The sequence below is a fragment of the Ovis canadensis genome, chromosome 20 (genome assembly GCF_042477335.2).
Source record: "Ovis canadensis isolate MfBH-ARS-UI-01 breed Bighorn chromosome 20, ARS-UI_OviCan_v2, whole genome shotgun sequence".
In the NCBI taxonomy this organism is placed as follows: domain Eukaryota; kingdom Metazoa; phylum Chordata; class Mammalia; order Artiodactyla; family Bovidae; genus Ovis; species Ovis canadensis.
The window spans coordinates 42779787-42803420 of NC_091264.1; the positions used below are offsets into that span (position 1 = coordinate 42779787).

General features: G+C 49.2%; 2 protein-coding genes across 3 annotated transcripts; one reads left to right on the forward strand and one right to left on the reverse strand.

Moving 5' to 3' along the window:
- Positions 1–6131: 6131 nt before the first annotated feature.
- On the reverse strand, positions 6132–12194 carry PRR3 (proline rich 3). Of its 2 annotated transcripts, XM_069563574.1 has the most exons (4): positions 11051–12194; positions 10274–10336; positions 7696–7986; positions 6132–7420 (listed from the first exon to the last, which is right to left on the reverse strand). In XM_069563574.1, the coding sequence occupies exons 1-4, from the start codon at positions 11151–11153 to the stop codon at positions 7314–7316; spliced, it is 564 nt and encodes a 187-aa protein (XP_069419675.1). In that variant the 5' UTR covers positions 11154–12194; the 3' UTR covers positions 6132–7313. The 2 variants fall into 2 exon arrangements, with proteins under 2 accessions (XP_069419675.1, XP_069419676.1); XM_069563575.1 differs by lacking the exon at positions 10274–10336 and having other exon boundaries at positions 11051–12157.
- GNL1 (G protein nucleolar 1 (putative)) lies at positions 11231–19858 on the forward strand. Its single transcript, XM_069563562.1, has 13 exons — positions 11231–11546; positions 11872–12380; positions 12799–12964; positions 13321–13457; positions 13622–13773; positions 13890–13961; positions 14910–15117; positions 15268–15363; positions 15760–15954; positions 18323–18501; positions 18579–18741; positions 18980–19120; positions 19506–19858. Exons 2-13 carry the CDS (start codon positions 12308–12310, stop codon positions 19745–19747), a joined length of 1824 nt encoding a protein of 607 aa, XP_069419663.1. The 5' UTR covers positions 11231–11546; positions 11872–12307; the 3' UTR covers positions 19748–19858.
- Positions 19859–23634: the final 3776 nt, after the last annotated feature.

Sequence of the window (23634 nt, forward strand, 5' to 3'; positions counted from 1 at the left end):
GCATCGGGGTCTTTTCCAGTGAGTCAGCTCTTCGCATGAGGTGGCCAAAGTATCAGAGTTTCAGCTTCAACATCAGTCCTTCCAATGAATACCCAGGACTGATCTCCTTTAGGATGGACTGGTTGGATCTCCTTGCAATCCAAGGGACTCCCAAGAGTCTTCTCCAACACCACAGTTCAAAAGCATCAACTCTTCGGTGCTCAGCTTTCTTTATAGTCCAACTCTCACATCCATACGTGACCACTGGAAAAACCATAGCCTTGACTAGACGGACCTTTGTTGGCAAAGTAATGTCTCTGCTTTTTAATGTGCTGTCTAAGTTGGTCATAACTTTCCTTCCAAGGAGCAAGCGTCTTTTAATTTCATGGCTGCAGTCAACATCTGCAGTGATTTTGGAGCCCAGAAAAATAAAGTCAGCCACCGTTTCCCCCATCTATTTGCCATGAAGTGATGGGACCGTATGCCATGATCTTAAATCACCACCAAAATCAATATTTGGGACACTTTGAATTCTAATAGATGTGGGACCAAAGTGCTTCCTTAGCTCTGCCAGTTCCCTTCTCTCCTTAAACTGCTACAGTCTTGCTTTTGTCCTCACCATTCCCTGGCAAGATCACCACTCTTGCCAAGGTCAATGGATTGGGGCCTGTTCTCTGTCTTTATCCTACTCCCTTCTCAGCAGCACTTGATACAGATGGTCACTCCCTTCTCCTTTTCCTTTCTTCAGAAGCACTGCTCTTTCCAAGTTTCCTTTCCTGGCTACTCCCTTTTCCCTTTTCCTGGCTTCTCCTCCTGAAGTCTAAATATTGAAGTGCCTCCAGGCTCAGCTGTCTTTTGCCTAGACTTATTACACATCCCTGTGACGGGAAGATCCCCTTGAGGAGGACAATAGCAACCCTCTCCAGAATTCATGCCTGAAAAATGCCATGGACAGAAGCACCTGGCAAGCTACAGTCCAAAGGGTCTCAAAGAGTTGGATACAACTGAGTGACTAAGCACACACGCACGCACATAACTTTAAATATCATCCAAAACTGATGAAAATCCCCAAATCTCTCTTTTCGGCTCCAATTTCTGCCCTAAACTCGTGAATCCAACTGTTTATTGGACATCCTCTCAGATCTCTTATAGCTATCACAAATTAATATGCACAAAACTGAGCTTTCACTTTTTTAATTTTTAAAAATAATTGTATTTATTTTGGCTGCACTGGCTCTTTGTTGCTGCGTGAGGGCTTTCTCTAGTTGTGGCGAGTGGGGGCTACTCTTCCTGGTCATGCACGGGTTTCTCGTTGGGATGGCTTCTCTTGCTGTGGAGCACAGGCTCCAGGGCACGCAGGCTTCTGTAGTTATGGCTCACAGGCTCTAGAGGGCAGGCTCAGTAGTTGTGGGGACTCAGTAGTTCATGGGCTTAGTTGCCCTGTGGCATGTGGGATCCTCCTGGGCTAGGGAGCAAACCCCTACATTGTCCAGTGGATTCTTAAGCACTGTACCACCAAGGAAGTCCCTGAGCTCTTATGTTTATTCCTCAAGGCTGTATCTTTTCCAGGTTTCCCCATGTCAAGAAATTACACTATCTTTCATCTAGTTACTGAGGCCAAAACTAAAAGGTCATCCTTTCTCCATTCCCGCTCCTCATCAGCAAGCCATGTCTGCCTCAGTCATTCATTCAAAAGTATACTGAGTGCATAGTATGTGCCAGGCACTCGTTTAGGCCTTTGGGATATCACTGAATAAAATGAAGATTTCTGCTTACATTTCTAGCAGAGGAGTTACTACTATGGTAAAATATACATCAAGGTAAAAAGTATCAGGAAGGCAGGTTTCAGCACTAAATAGACTTCATGAGGCCTCAGTGATGTGAAATGCAAGCAAATTCTTGAAGAAAGTGAGAGCTCTGGCCACAAGGACTTCCAGAAGAGCATTCTGGTATAAGGAACAGCTAGTGTGGTGCCTTGTAGAAGCAGTGTGCTTGGCGTTATCTGCGGAACAAACAGCAAGGAGGCCAAGGCGGCTCTAGTGGTAGGAATGAGCAAGGATTGCCGGAGAGGCAAATGGAGAAGGAAAGCAGGCTGTGAACTGGAAAGGGGTTTTCAGATCATTGGGTTTCTACTCTTGACTAAAATGGAAATCATTACAAGGTTCTGAGCAGAGGAATGACCTGACTTGACCTATATTTTAGAAGGATGACTTTGGGTTCACACTGATGGAGGGGCATGAGATGGGAGAAATGGCAGAAGCAGAGTGACCTCTTGGAGGTGTTGGTGAAGGTTCAAACCAGGGTGGTAGTAGTGGAGGTAGTGAAAATGGCTGGTTTCTGAATATATTTGACAAAAAGAGCCAGCAGGCTTTGTTAATGAACTAGACATCAGGTGTGACCAAAAAAAAACACAACTAAGGATGACCTCAAGACTTCTGGTGTGAACAACTAGAAGGAGATGCTATCAACTGAGACTTTAAAACATATCCCAAATCTTCCTACTTCTCTCGACCTCTACATCGTCTTTTTCCTCTGGACCACCAAAGTGGCCTCATACCTGTTCTCCCTGCTGTCATTCTCCTTCTCTAGCTTATCCTTCCAACCTACAGTTAATGGTAGTTTTAAAACATAAATCATTTTTTCAGAACACTCTGGGACTTTCAGAGCGGTCGGTGCATGTCCATGCAGAATGATCCAGTGGTTAAGAATCCAGTTTCATGCAGGGGACTCCAGTTTGATCCTTGGTCAGGGAACTAAGATTCCACATGTTGAAAGGATACCAAGCCCACAACAAAGAGCCAGCACAGCCCACAATCCAAACGCTTTGCCGCAGCTCTGTATCATTTAGCCCCTGCTGAACTTCCTGATCTCATCGCCCAGTCTAGACCCACTCGCCTTCTATTTCTACTTCAAATCCCTCAAACTCACTATTGCCTTGGCCCTTGCTGTTCCCTATGCCTGGAATGCACTTCCTCAGGATACTCATATGGTTGCTTCCTCACTTAATTTCTGCCTCTATTCATAGGCTATCTCCTCAAAGAACCACTACCTATTGTAGTATTGACCTGTTCTCTTCCACCTGTCACTCTCCAACCTCTTCTTTCACTTTGTCTTCAAAGTATTTCTTGAAATTACATACGTATTTATTGTCTACCATCTTCACCAGACTATAAACACCATATGCGCAGAAATGTTGCCTTTTTCACCGATATATCCTGAGCTCCTAAAACAGTGCCTGGCTCAGAGTAGGCACTAAGTATTCATTAGATGAACGTGAGGCTTAAATAAGACAATACGTATCGGGAACTTAGCATGGTACCTGGCGCAGGGCTAGCAACCAGACAACGACACATTCTAAGCTCTCACCCCGCCTCTCTGACCATCCCTCCTCCTGGTCAGGTCATTCTTGTCCTTCTTCTCCTGGCCATTGAATGCCAGCTGTCCTCTAGGCTAAGTCCTGGGCCCTCTGCTCTCCCCATCTGACACTCTCCTCCAGGTGATCTCAGCTGCAGATTCCTCAGTAAGGTCTATCCTAACCACCACTGGCTCCCAACCATTAGTCTCTATAGAGTGCCCCATTTATATTCTTTATATCATTAACCACAACCTGTAATTACTCATTTGTTTGTTTTTGAGAAAAACAGTGCCTGACAACTGGAAACTGACCTGACCCTGGCAGGTAGCCCTTGGTGTTGCTAGCAGCTGGTCTGGTCCTCATATCTAGGCCATGGTGCTCTCGCACTGGTCATAACCTCACAGAACATCCAAGTCAGGCAAGGCCAACCTGTGACTGTGATGAAGTAAGATAAAGACTATCATCTTTTCTAATCGAAGACAAAAACAAGGTAACTGTGCAAACCATAAATTCTGAACAAGTACCTCTCAGCTAAAATGAGGAGTGGCTGCCTTTTTTTTTTTCCCCCCCAATTACAGCTTCAGCCATATTTCAGCTCTCCCCTCAAGAGGAGGCTTTGTATCTGCAGGTTCCACATATTCAGATTCAAGCAACCTAGAATTAAAATATTACGGGAGAAGATTAACTCCAGAAAGTGCCAAAAAGCAAAACTAAATTTGCTGCACATTTGTAACTATTCACATAGCATTTACATTGAATTTATAACTATCTACATGACATTTACATTTTCAGTATTATCTCATCCAGAGATGACAAAGTATAGGAGAGGATGTGTGCAGGTTTCACACAGATATTATACCATTTTACCCAAGAGACTTGAGCATCCTTGGATGTTGGCACATAAAGGGGTCCTGGAACCAGTGCTCCCTATACCCTAAGAGACAACGGTATTAAATGGTACTAAGATGTGCAATCATAGAGTTGTCCCCACTTCCTGGGAGCACTCAATCTAGATCCCCCTCTTCCTTGAATCTTCCCCCGAATCACCTAACACAAACCCTCATCCTGTCATTTTTAATTCTCTCTTTTATAAGATCTCTGCAGGTGACAAAACCCAACTGTTTAACTAGAGGTGGTCGCTGTTTGGTCCTTGGCTGGAGGACACTGACACTTTTACTGTCCCATTCTCTATCTCTCACCCTAACTCTAGCAGGGAGGGCTGGCAGAGGATGTTTGCCCTTCCCTAATGTTTTCACCTGCTGAAGGGCCAAGAGTTTGCTGGTTAGTACATGGCTGCCTGGATAGAGTACTCTTCAAGCCTCGCTGGAGCTGAGTATTATAGGCCACAGGACATACTGACTTATAGCCAATGACATAAAAGTTAGAGAGCTGAATGTTAGCTTGGAGGTAATTTCCTCTGCCTTTCCTCCATCCTGAGGCTTGGAACATGGATAAGTGAGCTAGAGCTTCATTTCAGACTGTGAATAGGAGGATTTGGCCCCAAGAACCATGGGGTTGAGAAGTGGGGGGAGCAAGGGTTCTGAATGAATGCCCGAGGGCCTGGTGGCATGACTGTCATACATGCTTTGCACTGTCCCTTGATTTGTGAGAAAAATAAACTCCAATCTTGCTTTAAGATTAATTTTGGTTTCTGTTACAACTGAACTTAAAACTGATACACTGGGCCATCACAGGTGCTTAATATTTACAAAGTGAACAAGTGTACCGATGCTCATAGCTTCAACCACTACCTATATGCATATAACTTAATGTCTCTAGTTTTAATCTGAGTACCGAACCTGTATATCCAACTACTTATTTTGTCTCCCTCCTTGGATGTCTTAAAAAGCAGCTCAGATTTGACCATTCCAAAAGCAAGTTGGTGGCCTTTGACCTGTTTCTTCCACTGTCTTTTCAAACAGCACTTGGTTATGCAAGCCAACAATCCTCAGAAATCTAAAATACTTTCATTTTGATCTATTTCCAAATGTCCACTTCTCTTCCATTCCGCTACCCAAGTCCATACCAACAACTCGCTCAGACTACTCAACTTGCTAATGCCATTTCCAAGCTGGCCAGCTCCATACAAAGGTGATCTTTTTGTAAAATCAATCTATGATACTCACCTGCCTAAAAAGGCAGGTATCACAGGCTCTTCAGAGGCTTCTGTCTTATGACCCACATCCTCATATCCTGGATGGCCCTGAGTGCTAGCTCCCCTTCCTTCTCCTTGACTTTCTACTCTTCCCATCTCCTCTTAGCAACACCTCTGCCTAGATTCTGCTTTCCCACCTCGCCTTCTGCTTGTCCTCAAAGCTTGTCTCAGCTGTCACCTCCCCAGAATCGTTATTACGTATTCCCCCATGTCTCGCTTCTTCACAGCACTTTTGACAGGTACATTACACATATTTGTGACTTGACGAACATGTCTCCTCTTGTAGATTTTAAGTTCATTGATTTTGGCTCTCTGTTATTGCTATAGTGTCTTGTATGCTGCCTGGCCCACAGGCACTCTACCAGTATTTGCTCAAAGACTGCTTTGCCACCTCCACTCTATAACCATAAACACAGGTAAAATGTTTAAAAATGACTCCATGGACAGGTCGTTCCTTTCTCCAACAAAACTTAGCCCTTGAATATAATGCAGCTGGTCCGGTTGATCTCCACAGGGTAAGGGGCCCCGCTGGTTTCTTCAGACTGGGAAAAACATGTCAACATTCTAAGTGAAGCATACACTGACTCCCAGCCTCCTTTGCACTTCAAGAGATGGCCGCAACACAGGGATTAAAGAAAATGCTTGTTTCCACTGCATTTATTACTAATATAAAAAAATGTAAAAAAAAAATTCATTCTCAGTTCTCCAACAGCTCTCATCCCTCCCTCTTGCCCACACAACTCCTGACCCATTTCCTCAGGGTCAGTTCAAAACTGAACCTGTTCACTGCCGTTTTCACAGAAAACAACCAGTGCCAGGGATGCAGGGGAAGAAGGCTGGAAGAGGGCGACAGTACTGTCCGAGTTCCACCCACTGGCAAGGTGGAGATTCACAGAATTCAAATGAAACGGCTGGTGGCCTCACGATGATGCAGTCTAACTAAGATGGGCTGGAGAGAGGAGAGGCCCATCTGAGCCTTCAGACGCCATCTCTCGGGCCTGTGTCAATCCCGAGAAACCGACATGGGGAGGATGAGACGACCAGGGAGGTGGTCTTGTGGAGTTTCACAGTTCTTCCTCGTCAGGGGGTGGGGAAAGTCTAGGCGGCACCAACGGCCCCACACATTTTGGCAGAAAAACTTACTCTAGTGTTGGGAAGTCACGAAAATGCCACGGACACTGAGAAAGGCTATGGGGGTGAGGGGCAGGGGGATGCAGAGTTTCACAAAGCACAGTGAGCACAGACCACAGCGGTGGGGATCATGCTACTGACGCAGGAACTACCAGATCCAAGAGCGGGGAGTGTGGCCTCTCGGGAAGTGAGTCTGCACCAGTCATCCACACTTGACCCCAGGTCAGCCAACCGGGCGGGCGTCACAGGGCCGCCGACCACGCTGGGGCAGGGGTGTCACACGAAAAGGACTTAAAAACAAGCAGCGAGGAGGGGACGGTAGGAAACTGCTCCAGGGCTCTCAGGAATCCAGGGCGATACCGGGGGCTGGGTGGACAGATGCACAAGAAACAGCACCAAAGAGGTTTCCTGTTCCGCAGTCAGCCGGCGAGGGGGAGGAGGACCCAGGAGGCAGCTGAATGGAGCAGGGACGGTCCTGGAGATGTCTCTGGAGGCTGGATCAGAAGAGTGCACACCGCACACCAGTCATGGAACACAACTCTGGGCCCCCAGTGGGAGGGGGCGGTGAGGGGGGTGGGCGTCACTGACTGGGGGTGGCGCGAGGAACAGCCTCACGGTGGCCAGCACAGGGCCGCAGGGGAGAATGTGGCCGCCAGGCCGGGGGCCCCTTCCAGTCTGGGTGGGGAGGCGGCCTCACAGCGGGGGCCCGTTGACGCCCGGGTGGTAGAAGGCACAGAGGTCCTCGTATCGACAGTGGCCCTTTTTGGCGAAGTGTCGGCAGACGGGGCGGTCAGATTTGTCTGTGAACAAGCAAAAATCGGGCAGTTTAAAATGTAAGAACAAACAAATCTAACAAAAAGCAGAGATAGAGAAGGTCAGATTTCCTACTTGCTACCATTTCCAGGTATTATGGAATGACAGACTTTCTCAAGGGAGAAAAAACATTCAGGGCTACTCCTACTCCAAAAGGACAAAGGACAACCCAAAGCACAAGAGCCATGGGTATTCTAGGCATGAGGTCACTCTGGGAGTGATGGGTATTAAATGTGTGCAGGCATAAAAAAATGGACCTCACCTTCCATAACCTGGGGTCCATCCTTGGGTGGGCAGGTATTCTTGATAAGAGACCAGCTTTTGAGCCTTCGAGGATTTCTCTGTTCTTTGTGAAAGCCTCCCCTGGAAGGACCCCCGTGGCCTGGTCCAGGGAAAGGAGGCTCGGCATTGACCCCCCACCAACCACGACCATATGGGCCAGACCTGGGGCCTAGGCCTCCCCGAATTGGGCCTCTGCCCCGGGGAGGAGGTGGGAGACTCAGCAGTGGTGGGATCATTGGTCCCCTTGATCCCGGAGGACCTCTGTGAAAAGCTGAAGAGACAGACAGAGACAGAGAGAGACACGGGAAGATCATCAATGGCCAGCTTAATACAGATAATGCAACCCTGATTTTGTTTTAAAAACATTTTATTGAAGTACAATATATACACCAGAAATACACAATTTTAAGTCCTTAACTCAATTATTACCAAGGTAAGCACACCTGTGTTCCCACTAAGATAGGCTAGAGAAGGGACAGAGCCTTATTAGCCTTTCAGAAGCCCCACCTTCTTGTGTCCCTCCTCCCCTACTGCCCCACCCTCCTCCCCCAAAGTAACAGCTGTCTTGACTTCTATCACCATAGGTTAGCTTTTGAACTCTGCGGTACAGGAAATCATACAGTCTGCATTCTTTTCTGTCTGGATCCTTTGATTCAACATAGTGTTTATGACCTTCATCCAGGTTGCTCGTAGCAGGAGTTCCTTCATTTTCTCTGCAGTGTGGTATTCCACTACATGTACACACAACTGATTTAGCCATTCTACTGATGGTGGACATGCTACTAGATTCCACATTTTTGTTATAGTGTGGGGATATAACAAAAAAAATGCTGCTATGAACATTTTTATATAAGTCTTCGGTACACACGTGGATGCATTTTTGTTGAGTATATATGTGGTAGAGGTATTATTGGATCCTTGAATATATGTATGCTTACGTTTAAGAAATTCGAAACTTGGGTTGTTCCTATTCACACTCCCACTACCACCACAAACAAGCTGTTATTCCTTGACAACACTTGGTAACAATCTTTTTCATCTTTGCCATTCTGGTGGGTGTGAAAAGCGGTGTTTTGTTTTGAAATTGTGATTGTAACTAACATAAAACTTTCCACTTTAGTACTTTAAGTGTGTATCTCTGTAGTGTTAAGTAATTTCTTGTTATTGGAAAACAGATCTCCAGAACTTTTCATCTTGCAAAACTGAAACTTAGTAGCTTCTAAACAACTCTTTCCCTCTCCTCGCCCCAGCTTCTGGCAAGTACCATTCTACTTTCTGTTAGTATGAATTTAGTTACTTTATATACTTCAGATCAGTGGAACCATACAGCATTTTTTTGTGTGACTGGCTTAGCGTCAAGGTTCATCGGCGCTGTGGCCTGCTACAGGACTTTCTTCTTTTGAGGGCAGAATCACATTCCATTACATGATCATACCACACTCTGTTTACCCATCATCCATCGATGGGCATCTGGCGGCTTCCATATCTTGTCTACCGTGCATAGTGCTGCTATGAACATGGGGTGTGACTCCCTCTTCAAGATCCTGCTTTCCACTCTTCTCGGTAAACACCCAGAAGTGGAACTGCTGGATCACATAGTAGTTCTATTTTAATTTTTTGAAGAATCTCCATACTGTTTTCCATTGTGGTTTCACCACTTTACAATCCCATCAACAGTACACAAAGGGTTTGGTTTCCAAGTTATATGCTTTTATCTTGCCCTTATCTGATGACTAATGATGCTGTGTTCTTGTTCATGTTTTTGGCCATTTAGATCTCAGTTTTTATTAGGTGGCTGTTCTAGTCTTTTGCCCACTTTTCTAACAGATTGTCAGAGAGTTTTTTATATGTTCAAAATTTTAACTCTTTATTGGTTATATTTGTTGCAAGTATCTTCTACTCTATGGCTTCCTATTAACTTAATGATGTGATTTGATTAATAGAAGTTCGTATTTCCTAATGTAATTCAGTTTATTTTTCCTTTATGCTTAGTGTGTTGCTTGTCTGTTTAAAAACTCTAATCTACTTTAAGACCATGAAATACATTTGTTTTCTGAAATTACTTCTTTACCCATGAATATCCAATTAACCTGCCATGATTTGCTGAAAAGGCCACTATTTCAATCCCATCTTCAAGAATGAAATGACCATATGTGTGTGGGCCTGTTACTGGACTCTTTATGCCATTCTGTTAATTTATATGTCTCTTTTTGGACCAATACCACACTGCCATAACTGCTACAGCTTTAAGATAAGTCTTGATATTCAGAGTAAGCCCTTCCCCTTAAAAAATTGTCTTTGCAATTTCTCACCCTGATCCTTTGCATTTCCATATAATAATGCAGAATGCTTATTTCTACAAAAACATTGTAGGGATTATAAGTGGGAATGCAATGGATCTATGGGTCAATTTTGGAAGAACTGTCATTTTACAGCATTGAGTTTTTCATTTAAGTACCGAATTCTTGATCTTTTTTTTACATCCCTTGTGGGTTTTAGTCCCTCCCTTGCTCCCTTTTCACGACCTAATCAAAGGATCAGGGCCCCTTTCTTCTCACCTGACTTGGGGTCACCAGGCTTTCCATTGGCCATGGGGGGAGGGCCCAGAAGGCTGGGTGGTCCTAAGAGTAGACATGAAAATATGGTCATCAGAATGGACTAAAAAACTGATGATCCTGTTCTTATATGCTTTCCTTCTATTACTCATTTCTTAATCTAACCAGTAAAGCCAGGTATATTCTCAACAGTGTTATGGGTTCTGACGCCCATCTATTTCCAAAGCATTTTCAGGATTTGCAAAGTGGAGACTCAGCCCTGTCACGGCGTATAATGAGAAAACGACACCTACAAACTTTCTCTCTCCCTTACATTGTTGCTATCCAATAGATCCCAAGTGACTCCAGAGATAAAACCAATCCCTCTCTTTAACTGCTGGCCAGTCAGATACCTCTCCTTTAACCCTATCCGCAAGGAGTTCACAGAAAGCTCTACTTCCACCTTCCCCATGCAAGTGTGGTCACAAACTGTCATCCCAGTCATCGCAATCTGCAACTTCTCTAGGGCCCCTCTCCCTCTGACGTTTTGCGGCTGCGCACATAAGTTCTTTATCTCCTCTCCCTTCTTTAGAAAGGGTTAGAGGCCAGTTTGAAGTTGAGGATTCAAGAAAGAGAACTCATTTAGTGTTCCATCCCACACAGGCTCCCCCCACCCCGGCCCCCGCCCCAGCGCGTGCGCCCTTCCTCCCGTTAGACCCCTCTCCCCCGCATATTTTCAGCCTCTAACCCTTCGCCTCGACAGGCTGACAGGCATGTGCGCACCCCTCCGGGGCTCCTCACCGATGGGGCTCCCATCCTCCTCGTCTCCAGTCTCATCCCGCTCTGGCAGTGGGGGCTGCTGCTGCAGTTGCTGCTGCTGATTCTGCTTCTTTCGTTTCGGCATCGTGGTTGCGGCAATGGCTGCAGCGGGATTTGGAGGGCAGTGAGGAAGGGGCACGCTGGGATTCTGTTTCCGCTTCCGGGGGGGGCGGTGGACACTGAGGCTGAGGCTCCCGCCATTTCACTTCCGGAAGGCTGCGGAGAATCTTTGTGCGGTTCTTCTCGCATCAGCCGCCTCCCGCAGTCTCTGCCAGGCAGGGCATTAATCTCAAACCTTTCCTTTGCTGCGTTGCTATAAACGCTTTGAAAAAGTTGCTCGCTCCTCCCCTCGCTGAAAGAAAATCCACAACCGGCTGCTCCTCACAGCCTGCCATAGAGTCGACTCTCGGGCCAGAAGGCCTGATAAGAGAAGGCTGTCGCATCTTGAGATCGCCATATCCGGTCCCCGGTTTCTATGGTAACAGCTGCAGGCACAACTTGGTGCCCTATGACCTCCCTCCCAAAATCCTTGTCCCACCTGGGTTTCTCTCCTCGGCGGCGCTTGCATTTATGATCTGTAAGCCTGCTCCTTATCATCATTCCCACAAGGAATTTGGGTCCCAGCAGGGCGCTGCCCAGGGCTCTCCAGACCGCCACCCGCCCTTCAAGACCTCTGACCCGGCCCCCAGTGTAGTTCAGTAACTCTGCTTCCTTCCCGGGATGCGCAGTCGCGCCTTTCCTCTAAGGCCCAGCTGGAGGATTGGTAAAGTAGCTTATGCGCGTCCACGCCCCTTTCTCCCCAGGTGGTAGGACCCGCCCTCCGCTCCACCGCCCCCTCCAGGTGAGTGGTAGCTTCTCCCCGGCGCGCAAGGTAGTGATGACACGCGTCCCCCCTCCTCTGAAGGCGAGTTGGTAGCGTCCGTGACGAAGTTAGCCCGATCCTCCCACGCGCGCCTCCTTCCTCGCCGCCGCAGCGCCCTCTCCGTGCCACTGGCTCTCACGTGCGGGTAGCCTACCCTGCATCATCCTCTCGCCTCGCTCTCACTGGGAAGTGACTGTATTTCCCCGTTGTCTTCCACCCGGGCCGCCCGGGCGCAGCGGCCGGGCCCGCCCGCTGACGTCACCTTCAGCCCCGCCCCCTCCAGGGTCCCGGGCCCTTGCGGCGGGGGCTGCCCCGGGGGGAGTCAGTTGAGGCGGCGGGAGCTCGGCGGAGGGCGGGCCAGGTGACTGGTCCGGGCCATGCCGAGGAAGAAGCCTTTCAGCGTGAAGCAGAAGAAAAAGCAGTTGCAGGACAAGCGGGAGCGGAAGAGAGGTCAGTGCGGGAGCCAGAGGAGGGGGCGGGGCTCGGACTCCCGCACATCTGGAAGGAGGGGTGTGCCCGCCTCACCTCTGGGAGGCGTGGGAGGGGGTGGCGGCCGCGTGCCGACGCGCGTGGGCGATCGCGGAGGGGATTCCCTCACCGCAGCCCCCTACATCTGGAAGGGGTGGGGAAGGATGGAGAGTTGGGGGAGGGGAATCCCTCCAGCTCCAACGGGGCGCCATCCCCGCAGATCCCTGGAGGAGGAGTGCCTCCCCCCACGCACATCCGGGAGGGTCCTGGGCAGAGTAGGTGGGAGGGCCCGGTCTCAAAAGAAGTGCGGTGGTGTGGGGAGGAGCCAGGCCGACCGGGGAGGGGGTCTTTTGGCCCCTGAGAACTGGCCAGCACTGGCGTCACCGGCTCCTCCCCGCAGGGCTTCAAGATGGGCTGCGATCCAGTTCCAACAGCCGCAGCGGGAGCCGAGAGCGGCGGGAGGAGCAGACCGACACCTCGGACGGGGAGTCTGTGACCCATCACATCCGCAGGCTCAACCAGCAACCTTCCCAAGGGCTGGGCCCGCGAGGCTATGACCCAAATCGGTGAGAATGGGCGGGGGGCTCTGGCCCAAGTTTCCCCGCCTACCCGGAAGTCAGAGCGTTGGGGGAAAGCAGGCTGCTGGTGGTGGAGGCTTGAAACGAGATTGGGGGAGGGCTGGGATGCCACGGTTCTCCATGGGCCGCTAGGGCACAAGGGAAGCTTGTGGAGCGGGCTACAATCTTCCCTTCCGCAGAGCCTGGAGAGAGTTTGGCTGTTTCTGGACGAAACTTAGGGGAAGGCCTGTTGTTGCACGAAAGAGATTTGGGGGAGGGCTGGCTGAGAAGCGAGACTTGAAGTCTGGAGAGAAGAGTTTGTGGGCCAAGGATTGCGATGGATGCTGTGGTCCCTTCCCTGTTAGATACCGGCTGCATTTTGAGCGAGACAGCCGGGAGGAAGTGGAGAGGAGAAAGAGAGCTGCCCGGGAGCAAGTGCTACAGCCCGTCAGTGCTGAGCTGCTGGAGCTGGACATCCGGGAGGTCTACCAGCCCGGCTCTGGTGAGTGAGAAGCTCAGCGCCTGGATGCTTGGGACAGGCAGTGGGCTGGGGAAAGGAGTTTGGAAGAGTAAGAGCCGACTGGGAGGAAGAAGGGGTCTGGGAAATGCACCCTTGAGTTTTGAAACTATCCCAAAACTTATTTGGACTTTTTCTTGATTACTCAGTCCTGGACTTTCCCCGACGTCCTCCTTGGAGCTATGAGATGTCTAAGGAACAACTGATGAGCCAGGAGGAACGGAGCTTCCAGGAGTATCTTGGGAAGATTCATGGGGCTTACACCTCTGAGAAACTCAGCTACTTTGAGCACAATCTGGAGGTGAGACTAGAGTGGGGACAGGAGTGGGGCATAGTCACCCATGGCCAGATTGGTTTGAGTCAGGCAGGAGAGTGACTCTGGGCTCAAGTTCTCTTTCACTGATTTTGTCTTTTCAGACATGGAGGCAGCTGTGGCGAGTGTTAGAGATGTCTGATATTGTTCTGCTGATTACTGATATCCGACATCCAGTGAGTCCTGAGATGAGGGTGGGCAAGGGGCAGGAGGGAGGGAGGTTCTGGTGGGGTAAAGGGCAGAGGCAGTAGTTGGGAGACATAGATGTAATCCCTTCCTTTCCAGTCTCCTCTACCCTGCTGAAGTCTGCAGTTGGGAACTCAGTCTTTATTCATCAGTGTCAGAGCCTGTCACTCCTCCTCTGGCCAACTGCCTCTCCTGTTCTTTAATCCTTTGATGGAAAACTGTTCCTGTTTCCTAGCACACCAGAGCTAATAGGAAGTCTCAGTGTGGAGCTCCAGGGGAGTCTGTGAAGTGGGCTTCCCTGCCATATGAGTCACTACAGAACTCAGCCTCACTTGGGATGCTAGGGTAGTGGTTAAGGCTCTAGACATGCTGCTGGACAGCTCTCCTGGGATCTGGCTGTGCTGCTTCACTGTTGTTCTCCAGGGGGAGAAAGGGAGGTCTGAAGTCTGTGTGGATATTTAGGTTGGAGATCATTAACATGTACACATACACCTCTACATAGTCAGAGACATACGTGTGCATTCACATACTCACTTAACTACATGTGCTCAATGCAAACCTCACACGTGCATGCCAACACATAAGCTTGTGTACACATGCAGACAGATGTGTGTGTAAAAACAGATACTAATTTCTATCCCAGTCCTCATCCCTGTGAGTGATCCTAGCATTTATCCCTGATTGCTAGGTCCGCTTCCTTGTTTTTAGCTGTTTACCATCCCTAATTGGGCCCACAGGGAATGCCCAGAGACAGACATACAGGTGATGCTCACTGCTGCTTTGTCTCCCTAGTTCAGTTTGGCTGATCTATCCTTGTTGCCCCAGAATCTGCTACCACCAGGGTCTTCTCTCCAAGCTGTGCCTGATGAGTAGGGCACTGTAGGCAGAGAACTCTGGGTTGACCTTGCATCACTCCCTCCTCTTATATCCTGTTCCAGGTTGTGAATTTCCCACCAGCACTTTATGAGTACGTGACTGGAGAGCTTGGGCTGGCCCTGGTGCTTGTCCTGAACAAGGTGGATCTGGCCCCGCCAGCTCTCGTGGTTGCCTGGAAGCATTATTTCCATCAACACTATCCCCAGCTCCACATTGTTCTTTTCACCTCTTTCCCTCGGGATCCCCGCACCCCACAGGACCCTAGCAGTGGTGAGTGGGCAGTGAGGAGGGCAGTGTGGGGAATGTAGGGGGGGCAGGGGACAAAAGGGAGGACCTGATCTGGGGTCTGAGGGTGGTGGGAGAGAGGGGGTACCTGAGCCCCGTGGGGTGAGCTCATGCTTTTGCACCCTTTGATCTCAGTCTTGAAGAAGAGTCGGAGGCGGGGAAGAGGATGGACTCGGGCTCTGGGGCCAGAGCAGCTGCTGAGAGCCTGTGAAGCCATCACTGCGGGGAAAGGTATGTGCCCCTTCCAGGGGAGGTATGGGGGCCAGTGGGGGCTACCCAGGGCCCCGAATCATTTTGCATACCTTCCCTCTAGTATCAACTCAGGCAAGAGGCCACAGGGAGGGCCAGGAGAGGAAGCTGCCTGACTTGGTAGGACAAGAGAGGCAGCAGGGAGGCTGGAGCCCCTGTGGCTGACTGCCTTCAGTCTTGCTGGTGCTTTTTAGAAACTCAGAAATGCCCCCGATTCCGGGGTGGGGTCAAGCGAAGGCTAGGGAGGTTGCTGTTAGGCAGCTTGGCTCTGCGAGATGCAGAGGGCGCCATTTACCTCGGCTGTGCAGAGCGTGGTCTCCATCATCATGGGCAGCGGCCCTGGGGAGAACCACCTCCTCTTTCTCCTTCCCTGCACAGTGGACCTGAGCAGCTGGCGGGAGAAGATTGCCCGGGATGTGGCCGGGGCCACCTGGGGTAGCGGCTCCGGGGAGGAGGAGGAGGAGGAGGACGGGCCGGCCGTCTTGGTGGAGCAGCAGACTGACTCTGCGATGGAGCCGACGGGCCCTGCGCGGGAGCGCTACAAGGACGGGGTGGCGACCATTGGCTGCGTGGGTAAGGAAGCAGCGGCTGCCTGGGAGGCACAGGGTTTCAGTATTTGGGAAACAGAGAAGGTGGTCAGGTTCCTCTAGGCTCCAAGGTCTCTGAGGCCAGAGGAGGCTGTCTCCCATTGGCATAATGATCACAGGACACCTGAGTTAAGTTTGCCTTCTTAGCTTATTGATCTCGAGCAAGAGATCTTCCAACTCTCAGTCTCAGTGACTCTGATTTGAAAAATGAGGACAGTGATGCTCAGTTAAAAGAATGGATGGGAGGAAGTGGGAGAAGAGTATAGAGAGAGCTTTAAAAAGTCTAACAAATAGTGATAATAGTAATAATAATAATTTTAAGAATTATGTGATGCTTGCTGTGGTCAGTTATGTAACTTACATATTAAGTTTTTTAGTTGTAATAATCAGTCCATCATAAATCATAGCAAGAGCTTAGCAAGTGTCAGGTTCTTTCTTAATTCTTTCAGTCTGTTGTAAAGAGAATCTTCTTTTAATTAAGAGCTTTGTCTCTGCTCTCAGTGGGGGATGAAGGAATGTAAATGGTAGGGATGGGCAAGACAAAGCAGAGAGTGGTCAGAGGCAGTCCCAGTCTAGGGGAGAAATGAGACTTGCTCAGAACAGAGGCAGAGGTGGGGAGACAGGTCAGGATCTATTTTGAAGGTAGAAAACACAAGATTGCTGAGGAGTTGCACTTGGGTTGCATAAAAGAAAGCAAAGAATAAAGAAGGACTTACAAAGTTTTATACTGAGCAGTGGGAACACTGAAGTAGGAAGACTGGGAGAGGAGCAGATTTGGAGGGATTGGGGAAGGGAATCAGATTAAGTTTGAGAGTCTTTTTAAATATCCCAGGTGGAGACGTCGACTAGGCAGTGGGCCAAGAGCTTAGAGGAGAGAGCTGGAGATTTGAATTTGAATGAGATTTAAACTTGGGAAGCCAGTAGTGGACATAAATGGTGATTAAAGCCATGAGATGGGATGAGATGTGGGAGAGGAGACAGATGGAGAAGAGACTAGGCTAGTGTTTAGAGGCTGGGCAAAGGAGAACGAAATCAAGAGTGTTCCAACAGGCAATGAAGAAAGTTTGGAGAGGAGAAGAGGGCTCAGTCGTGTTGACTGTCGCTGACAGGTCAAGAGCGGTAAGAACAGAGACTTGCTCAGCAAGTTGGGCAACATGGAGATCAGCGGTTTCAGTGGGTGGAGAAGAGAAAGCCAGATTAGGGTGGCAGACGAGAGGATGGGGAATGACATAGTAATGTTGTATGAGAAAGGGCTAGACACATCAGCATCCATACTGTACAGTCCCATTTGTGTAAGGCTCCAAAGCTATAGAATTGAACTGCACCAACTGTTCAGGATTCACAGGCCATGGAACTGAAAGGAAAGTGAAGCGGCAGAATTCTGTGCCCCTCAGGATCAGGCTCCCATGAGCACAGGGAGAGGGTTATGATCGAGAAGGAAGGGATGGGGCCTCTGAGGAAGTGAGTCATTCTGTGCTCAGGGGTGGGTGATGTGGGGGTTCATCAGGCATGTTTATGTTTTACATGTTTTGTGTGTGTGTTATAATTTATGGTCACAAAGAAGATGGTGTGAAGAGGTGGTGACAAAAAATAGACAAGTCTTAGAGAGTTTTACTGTAAAGGGGAGAGAAAACTGGAGTTGTCAAAGGAGAGTTGTCTCCCCAGCCCCTTTCGAGAGGAGGTATAATCAAGGAGCCCATGGCTATGGAGGGCTAACTGTACTGTTTCATTTTATATAAGGGACATGAGCCTCCCTGGAGTTTGGTACCTGTGGATAGCAAGGACCGGCTGTGCGTGAGTGTGTTGTAAAGAGAGCACAGTCAGCACCAGGGTGCATTTTTGCCTGGCCTCAGTCAGCTGCTGACTGGGCAGAGTTGCATTTACAAGGCTGGAGTTTTGCCATATGACTAAGAAGAAGGGGAGAGGCAGGGCCAGGGAGTTGAAGCTCCTTGAAAGGGACTGGCTGTCGCGCTGGACCGTGGAATCTAAGTTGAGTAAGAAGGGAGGTGAGGGCATGAGCCCATGTTGGTCAGGGTCAGAGGCTCATTGGAATAGAGGATCCAGAATAAGTGAGCTGGAAAAATGAGGTGTTGGGCAGAGAGAGAGGTGCTTGTAGGTGGGATTTGGAAGGTGTGAAGTGACAGGCCCAGGGTAAGACCACAGAAGGGGTGCAGGAAACCTCTGGGAGATCCTGGCACTGGGAGGCCAGAGCCTGGTTTGTAACTTTTGACGTTATACCACATCTGTCCTTTCTTTCTGCACCTTAGTTGCCGGTTCATCTATAGCTACAGCACCGTGTCCTACCTGTCACAGAGTAAGGATCTGTCAGTGTTAATTTTCCTTGTCTTCCTTAGGTTTCCCCAATGTGGGCAAGTCCTCGCTGATCAACGGGCTGGTAGGCCGGAAGGTTGTGAGTGTCTCTAGAACTCCGGGCCACACGCGATACTTTCAGACCTACTTTCTCACTCCCTCCGTGAAGCTCTGTGACTGTCCCGGCCTCATATTCCCCTCACTTCTGCCCAGGCAGTTGCAGGTACGAGGGCAGAGGGCCAGCAGTGGGGAGAAGGCAAGAGATAGAGGCAGGTACTGAGTGCTCTTACTTCCCCTCAGGTCCTGGCGGGGATCTACCCTATCGCCCAGATCCAGGAGCCGTACACCGCTGTGGGCTACCTGGCCTCCCGCATCCCCGTGCAGGCTCTGCTCCATCTGCGCCACCCAGAGGCTGAGGACCCCTCTGCAGAGCACCCCTGGTGTGCCTGGGACATCTGTGAAGGTGGGCTCCACGTGCCTGGCTTTCCTCCCCTGGCCCTGCTTCCTGTCTGTCCTTCCTCAGAGGTCCTGCCATCCTGATGGGGCAGCTGGCTGGTCACCTACAGACCCTGTCTCAGGGCCAGCAAGATCTTGGGTCTGGAATATTCTGGGAGAAACTGGAAGGACTGTATTAGGGGTGTGGGATGATGGTGACTGGGCCGAGTTGATGCTCTTCCATCCCCATCCTTCTCTCCCTCCAGCCTGGGCAGAGAAACGTGGTTACAAGACAGCAAAGGCCGCCCGAAACGATGTGTACAGAGCAGCCAACAGCCTCCTGCGGCTGGCACTGGATGGCCGCCTCAGCCTGTGTTTTCATCCCCCGGGCTACAATGAGCAGAAAGGTCAGTCAGCTGGTGATCCTCCCCAGCCCCTGCTGTAGGAGAGGCAGAAGGGTGTGGGCTTTGTGGCCACACTGTGTGAGGATTTGGATTCTGCCCCCATCGGCCAGCTCTGTGTGGCTAAGCAAGTCTGAGATGACTTTCCGATCTACAAAACGAGAGTGCTTAGTTGCCCCTGGCAAGGAGGTGGTCAAGATGGGAGTTAATGTGTGCAAAGCTTCTGTTCTGTGCCCAGCACAGGAGAGGGTGAATGAATGAGTGAACAAATGAATGCCAGCAGCTATAAAAATGGTTGTTATTCTTAGTCTTTGCCTCTTCCCCATCTTTGCCTGGTGTTAGTTTCTTGCTCAAAACTCTCCCCCATTCTTTTTCTGTTTTGGTTCCCCAGGCACCTGGGAGTCCCATCCAGAGACCATGGAGCTGGTGGTTTTGCAGGGCAGGGTGGGGCCAGCGGGTGACGAGGAGGAGGAGGAAGAGGAAGAGCTGAGCAGCTCCTGTGAGGAGGAGGGAGAGGAGGACCGGGATGCGGATGAGGAGGGGGAAGGGGATGAGGACACCCCAACCTCGGCTCCAGGGTCCAGCCTGGCTGCCCGAAACCCTTATGCCCTGCTGGGCGAGGACGAGTGCTGAGTCCCTGCCCTACTCCATCTCCCCACCTCCCCAATATCTTTGCTTTTGGACTGACCCGGGGGTCTCTCCCGTCTGCCGCCCCAGTTGTGAATAAAGATTGTCTGCTTTGTAGCCCCTTCCCTAGATGGACTGAGGTGAGAGCAGCTGTCTCAGGCTGACAGCTGTGGGAGGCTGGCTGCTCTTCTCCCTTCTCTTTTCGTGGATTCTCTTTGCAAAAGAAGAGTTCTCTTAGGAGTTAATTCAGTGGGTTCTGAGGCCCCAAACCGCTCCCTCTGCTCACTCTCCCACTTTTACCTTAGGAACTGTGTCATCAGCATGAGGAGGGGAGGTCACTTCAGGCTTCTGAGGCCTGGTCAAAATCCAATCCCCTTTGGGAGTTTGTGCTGGTCCCTCTGGTGTTGGAACAACCCCTGTGCGCCCCCTGCTGTCAGTCCTGGGTTATACCAGGAACTTCTGGGAGAAGCAGCAGTAAGAGATGTCACAGCTGATGTCTCCAAGTGAGATTTTTTTAACAGGATTTATTCAAATTCAACAAATATTTATTGAGGTCCAACTGTGTGTTTAGACTTATGCTAAGCACTGAGCATATAAAGCTGCACAAACAGGCCTGACCTAAATATACAGCCTGGCCATGATCAAGACCTCATTAATCAGGTACCCAACTTTTTGGATTAAGATGGGTGTATAATGTTCTCCAAATCCTTAGGGCTCATACGGTATAATTCTAGAACTTCCTGTTGGTGGTGATACTTAGCTAAGACTTGATGCTTGTGAAAATGTTAATTAAATGTGTATGAGTAGTGTTAATTACTGGCAAACAAGTGGGGTGCACATTTATGATCTGAGCAGAAGAGCCCTGTAAGTGCAGTTTTAAGTCTCATTATAGAGCTTTAACACTAAGGGTCTACTAGATTCAAATGGGAGGGCACACACCCAGCCTCCTGAGCCCCACTTGCCCTGGTTTGGGATGGAGCCAAGGAGACCCAGTGCATGGTCTGGGCTATCTTATGATATCAGGCGCAATTCAGCAGAGGTCAGCTCTTCTGTGAGTCAGGGTGCTTTAGGCCTTGCTGTACATCCCCCTTGATAGGCAAGCAGCTGGACTCCTAGATTTCATTCTTGGAGAAAAGGAAGAATGAGCTTTGGTTCATTGGCTGCCACAATGTTGTCTGGGTTGGGTGGTAGCAAAAAGTGTTGTTTGATAGGTTAGCCGTCAGGGGTAGGGGTGAGGAGAAGAGGGCGTATGATTCCTCTCTCTAAAGCGTTCTGTTCAGGTTCTGGGTCTCAGGCTACTTTTCATTCTAGCAGAGACCCAGTCACTCCAGAAGCAAAAGAGGCTGAGGTGAAGTGGCCCATATTTGGGTCATTTCTTCCAGTTCCCTCCTCCTCTGGTCCCAGTGAGGACATAAGCTCTGGAATTTGAATTCCAGTGCAGAGTTTGAATACAGCATGTGAATGTGTGCGAAAGTTGCCCACAATGTGCTGTAAAAGAGAAAAAGTTTCAGTGGAGAGAAAAACCCACCTGTCTCCCATCTTGCACTTTGTACCCTCAGGGCTAGGTCTGTTGACAAAAAAAGGGGGACCCTTACTGAGCATCCTGTGAAGGTTCATAATGGTCAGGGAAGCTCAGGGGACTTCTCTACTGCTGGAGGTGGGATGGGGACATTGGAATTGTCTCAAAAAGTGGAGAAAAGTGAGAAAAATCAGAATTCTATTTATACCCTTGTCTCTGTGCCACTTCTCTTCACTTGTCTTTATCTTGTTCTGTCTTATGAGTTTCACCAGGAGCATTTGGGAGATCTGGGGGTGGAGATGAAAGTTGAGACCTGATGCTGGAGGGGAAGCCAAGGAAGAGGGTTTTTATGCTGAAGACCTGGATGGAAGCAGTGCTAACATCCCCAAGGGGCTAGAGATGGCAAGTGAGTCTTCCCAATCAGTACTCACTGTGTAGGAAAGTAACACTGGGAAAAGAACTATCTTAGCAACAAACTGATTTGGGAGGAGAAGGATAAATAATAACACCAGTGCTGGAGGTTGAAACTGACTAAAAGGGGACAAAGGAAACCAGGGGTCCAGTTCTGAAAGTTCCAGGATTCCTGTGCTCACGCCCCTCCTGGGACATATCCACTGTGGAGGTCTCAGGCTCTGGGAGTTTGCACAGCTGGCCAGTCTCTTCTCTTGATGCCCAGAAGCTAGTACTTACTCATGCTGTAATTCCATTTAGATGTTGAGCAACTTCTGAGCTTCTCTTTCTCTAGACTGAGTTCCAGTCATGGTTCTGGGACAAAGTAGCTGTGTGTGGTCCAGAGTAGTTCATTGATACAATCAACAAAATTGGTTGAAAACAATGTGTGTCAGGCATGCTGAGTTCTGGGACAAAAACACTGAGTCAAGGCATAGACCGCACCCTCCAAGAACAGAATAGCCAGATACTAATGACACTACTCCATGTCACCATGTAAATCATAAAAGAATTGCTGTACGTGAGTACTGAATTGTACCTAAGTAAGGTGTCTAGAATTATAATCACCCCAAGAATCCATTCACCAATTGAACATTTGTCCATTTGTCAACAATTACTCTGCCAGTCACTGCTAAGTGGTAAGTGATACAGAACTAGTCCTTTGTGGAGCTCACAATTTATTGGAATATGAAAACAATTTAATAATTACCCAAAAAGTGTGATAAGTGCTGTGAGAAGGGTGATACAGGGTTCTGTTGGATAGTGGTGGCTTCATGTAGAAGGATGTTGCTCAGAAAGAAGTGGAGGACAGAGCTGGAAACTGTGATTGTATAGCAAGTTATATAAGACTAGGGGGAAAAAAAAATTAGTGGTCTGTGGTAAAGAACTGCTGTGGGAACACCCAACGGGTCAGTCTTGGTGAGTCAGAAAAAGTCTCCTAGAGGGACAGAGGTCCAAGCTGAGGCCTGAAAAGTGAGCAGGAGTTAGCCAGGCATTGAGAGGGAAAGAGCATTCCAGAGGAGAAAGCAAAGGATAGGAACAAGCACGTGACAGTTTGGAAGACTTAACTGGTTCAGCATGGCTGGGGCAGAGGGTGCAGGGCTGGGAAGGTAAAGCTGGAGAGGCTTGGGTTAGCTCTTGCTGGGTCTCATCAGCCGTGCTAAAGATGAAGGCTTTATCCAGAGCGGCACTGAAGAACTTCAAGCCTAAGACCAAGGAAGAGAGATTTGTGCTTTAATGTCAGTTTGGTCGCACTGTGGAGACTGGTTTGGAAAAGGGGGAGAGATCAGAGACTTTTGCAGAGATCCCAGAGAAAGACTGGAAACCAGAATTAAAGGGCTTGGGGGAAGAGAGGTGTGGCTGTAGATGGATTTGGGCATCAGAAGCATACAGGTGGGAAGAGGGTAGCTGAGATCCTTGAGAGCTGAGGAAGAATGTGGAGAATATAAAAGGGAGGGCAGGGAAAGAGAAACCAGCAGACAGGATAAAACCTCAGAAGTGTGGTGCACTGAAAGCCAAGGAAGGAAGAAGGAAGGGCACAGTGAATGCTGCTGAGGGTCAATGACAAGAAGGAAGAATGTCCACTGGGTTTAGTAAAAAAGAAGCCTTGCTGGTCTTGGTGGGAGCAGCTGCATTGGACAGGTGAGATCAGAAGTCCCAGATGTCAAGGGATTGAGAATAATTTGGAGGAAGGAAGTGAAGGCAGTGGAGAAAAGGAGATAATTTTTAAAGACGTTTGGTTGTGTTTGGAAGGAGAGAAAAATGGAGAGAGCAGAGTATATAAAATCGAGAAAAAAATTCGCTCTAAGTTTTGAACGTTTTAACATACTGTTTAGAAGAAGGGTTGAGTGGAGGAGGAAAGACTGAAAATGCAGGAAAGTGGGGATTAGTGATGGAACAAGCCCTGGAGAGCGGGCGGGGGCGG

Coding starts and splice junctions, on each gene's coding strand:
- PRR3 (XM_069563574.1), bottom strand. CDS start 11,153: ATGCCGAAACGAAAGAAGCAGAATCAGCAGCAGCAACTGCAGCAGCAG. Junction 10,337..11,050: donor GGAGGATGGGAGCCCCATCG/GTGAGGAGCCCC, acceptor GTCTACTCTTAG/GACCACCCAGCCTTCTGGGC. Junction 7,987..10,273: donor GCCTGGTGACCCCAAGTCAG/GTGAGAAGAAAG, acceptor CTGTCTCTTCAG/CTTTTCACAGAGGTCCTCCG.
- GNL1 (XM_069563562.1), top strand. CDS start 12,308: ATGCCGAGGAAGAAGCCTTTCAGCGTGAAGCAGAAGAAAAAGCAGTTG. Junction 13,458..13,621: donor GGTCTACCAGCCCGGCTCTG/GTGAGTGAGAAG, acceptor TTGATTACTCAG/TCCTGGACTTTCCCCGACGT. Junction 18,502..18,578: donor TTCTGCCCAGGCAGTTGCAG/GTACGAGGGCAG, acceptor ACTTCCCCTCAG/GTCCTGGCGGGGATCTACCC.